The 2,964-nt window shown below is 54.2% G+C and overlaps 1 protein-coding gene across 1 annotated transcript in view; it reads left to right on the top strand.

Moving 5' to 3' along the window:
• The window catches only part of LOC126989967 (uncharacterized), a 3,788-nt gene extending 1,708 nt beyond the window's left edge, over nucleotides 1-2,080 (top strand). Inside the window, exons 3-5 of the mRNA XM_050848560.1 lie at nucleotides 1-747; nucleotides 921-1,117; nucleotides 1,216-2,080. The exon at nucleotides 1-747 is cut by the window's left edge and continues 810 nt beyond it. Coding sequence (XP_050704517.1) covers nucleotides 1-747; nucleotides 921-1,117; nucleotides 1,216-1,497 — 1,226 coding nt within the window. The 3' untranslated portion in view covers nucleotides 1,498-2,080. The remainder of the gene's footprint in view (nucleotides 748-920; nucleotides 1,118-1,215) is intronic.
• Nucleotides 2,081-2,964: the final 884 nt, after the last annotated feature.

Consider the following 2,964-nt stretch of genomic DNA (forward strand, 5'->3'; position numbering starts at 1 on the left):
CTTTGTGTGTCGTGCCGCGCACCTCCATCTACCGCCTCTACGGCCACGACGGCAGCCTCTTCGACTTCACTTTCTACTTGGAGACAGAGGCCGACGGCCAGCCTGCCTTCAGGGGTTCTGGCGGCTCGCGGCTGGAGCGCGCGGGCGACGGCTGGCGGCTGGCCTCGGTGCTGCACAGCCGCCGCTGGACGCTGGCTGAGGCGGCAGTGCTGCCGCTGGGGCGGCGGCGGTGGACGGAGGGCGGCGTGCAGACGCTGCTGGCGCTGACGGTGTGTCGCAGCGGTCAGTTCTCCTGCGACGACGGCCAGTGCGTGGCGCAGACGGCGCGCTGCAACGACATCGTGGACTGCCGGGACCGTTCCGACGAGGCTGAGTGCAGCGTGGTGGTGACCCCCGAGGGCTACGACCCTTACTACCCCCCGCCGCCGCGCCCCGGGGAGACGCCGCCCCTGGACCTACCTTACCACATCGACGTATATTACCTGAGCGACGTCACCACTGAGGAGGGTCGTGCCGGCATGGACGTGGGCGTTACGCTCTCCTGGTACGATTCGCGACTCCGGTTCCTCAATCTCAAGCCGGGCATCAAGAACTACTTCCCATGCAAGCTAGTGTGGACGCCGGTGGTGCGCGCCGTGGCGGGGCGCGGCATAGGCTTCATCCTCGACACGGACGACTACGAGAAGTTTTGCTACACGTACGCCAGCGACGAGCTGGTGGCGCGGCCCCTCAGCGACCCCCTCATGGGTGAGTGGCGTGCCAGGCCCCGACCCTGTCCCTGTGTCCTCCTCCCCGTCATCACCAGCTGACTGCTGTGCCCACACCATGACTCCTCCCCTCCCTGCACCGCCTTCCCTTCTCCTAGCTATATTCAACCCCTTTCCCGTAGCCTTTGAACTCACCCTTCCCTTCCCTCCAAGGTCACCTCGCCGAGGGCCGCACACACGCCGTGGAGGTGTACCTCGGCGTGCTGGCGTGGCTGCCGTGCCGCTTCCGCCTGCCCGCCTACCCGTTCGACGCCCAGCGCTGCAACATGTCCTTCGTCATGACCAACGCGCCGGGCACCCGCGCCTTCACCAAGGCCTCGCCCGGCAGACGCGTCCCCTACCTTAACTCGGTGAGTCTGGGGTAGTAGTAGTAGTAGTAGTGGTAGTAGTAGTAGTAGTAGTAGTAGTAGTAGCAGCAGCAGTAACCCTCCCTTCCTCCCCCCCTCAGCGCCGCGTCCTGCTGGAGTACGAGCTGCACGCCCTCACCACGGAGGTCGGCGCCTTCCTGCAGGGCACCGACAACAACACCTACTTCGCCCTCACCTTCCACCTGCGGCGCCTCTACGGCTACCACGTCACCAACAGCTACTTCCCCAGCCTGCTCATGTTCGTCATCTCCTGGGCGACCTTCTTCTTCCAGGCGAGTCTTTCTGACCCTTCCTTCCTTCCTTCCTCCTCCTCCTCCTCCTCCTCCTCATCATCATCATCATCATCATCATCATTTTTATGATAACCCCGACCTTTTCCGTCCTGACGGTCTTCACCTTAATGAGATTGGCTCAGCACGGCTTGGTAGGTTGCTGAACGATGAGGTATTTTCGTACTCAAAAAACTTTAAGCGCGAGAGGGGCGCCAACACAATGTAAGCAACCAAACAGAAGCGACAGCCCAGCACACACACCAAGGCCCCAACAGAAAACACACGCAGACACCCGTCTAATGCGCCCCGAAGCGTCGAAGACAAGAAAGGCATTTCTGTCCTGTACACCAACGCGCGAAGTCTTATTCCCAAACGGGATGAGCTACTTGCCTACACTGACGTGGAGAAGCCAGACATAATAGCAATCACGGAAACATGGGCCACCTCTGACCACTTAATGACTGAATTTTCAGTTCCGGAATACGGGAGTTTCTACAAGAACAGATTTCACAAAAAAGGAGGCGGTGTCATATGTTACGTCAATAATACACTCCCTGCTATGAAATAAAATAAACAAGACTCAGAGAAATACGACTCCGTTTACATAGAACTAAAAACTAGCAAGCACAACAAGCTGACGATTGGTACCGTGTATAGACAGTGATGGGATTCAGCCGGTTCGCACTGGTTCGCAAGAACCTGTTCTTGGAATTTCTTTAATCCCGAGAACCGGTTGTTACTGTTAGCTTAAATCAGGGGTTCTCAATTTTTCCCCCATGAGCACCTTTTACTTATAACTTATTTTGGTAAACCCCTCATAGATCTGTTACTGGCTTTTGATAGTAAAAAACACGACTAAAACCAGATTTGATGTCGGGTGGAGCCGAACACGGGTTCAAGACGAATGTGGCATCACCGATTCGAACGAGAGCGCCGTTACAAAAGCTACACCGACAGCAACCGCTGCCAGCTGGTTTTGTTTACTTCCCCCTCACGGCAACCAGCTGTCATCCGCGTCACCTGTATCTTCCTGAAGAAGACAGGCCAGCTGTCACGCCTGTGGTAACCTCACAGGGCTTCCCCAGGGCTCATAATGATCTTCAGATCTTCGCGGCCCTGACAACAACAACAACAACAACAACATTTCTGCAGACACCACTGTATCTGGTAGGATTTTTTTTATTTTTAGGCTGTAGCTATTATTTTCTGTAGTCACGTATCACGAAAAAGGAATGGTGATCTTAAATATGTCAAGATCACTTTGATAACCGCTTGAATCTATAAATATGCCATATATAGGCATAGGGCCGAGAAACAAAATAAGCCCAATAGACTTTTGATGCATTCTGATCAACCGTATAGTTATTGACGACATTGTCGTGCTGACGGATGGGGTCAAACAGAACAAAAAGTGGAAGAGGCAAGGCTGACATGACGAAAACAAAATATTTATTGAAAGTAGAATGTGCATGGATTTAACCCTATATGACAATAATAGTGCTATCTATAATGTTCTTTTGTGATGTTAAGTGTAATAATAACCACAAAAAAGGTACA

This window comes from Eriocheir sinensis, unplaced genomic scaffold, assembly GCF_024679095.1.
Source record: "Eriocheir sinensis breed Jianghai 21 unplaced genomic scaffold, ASM2467909v1 Scaffold1396, whole genome shotgun sequence".
In the NCBI taxonomy this organism is placed as follows: Eukaryota; Metazoa; Arthropoda; class Malacostraca; order Decapoda; family Varunidae; genus Eriocheir; species Eriocheir sinensis.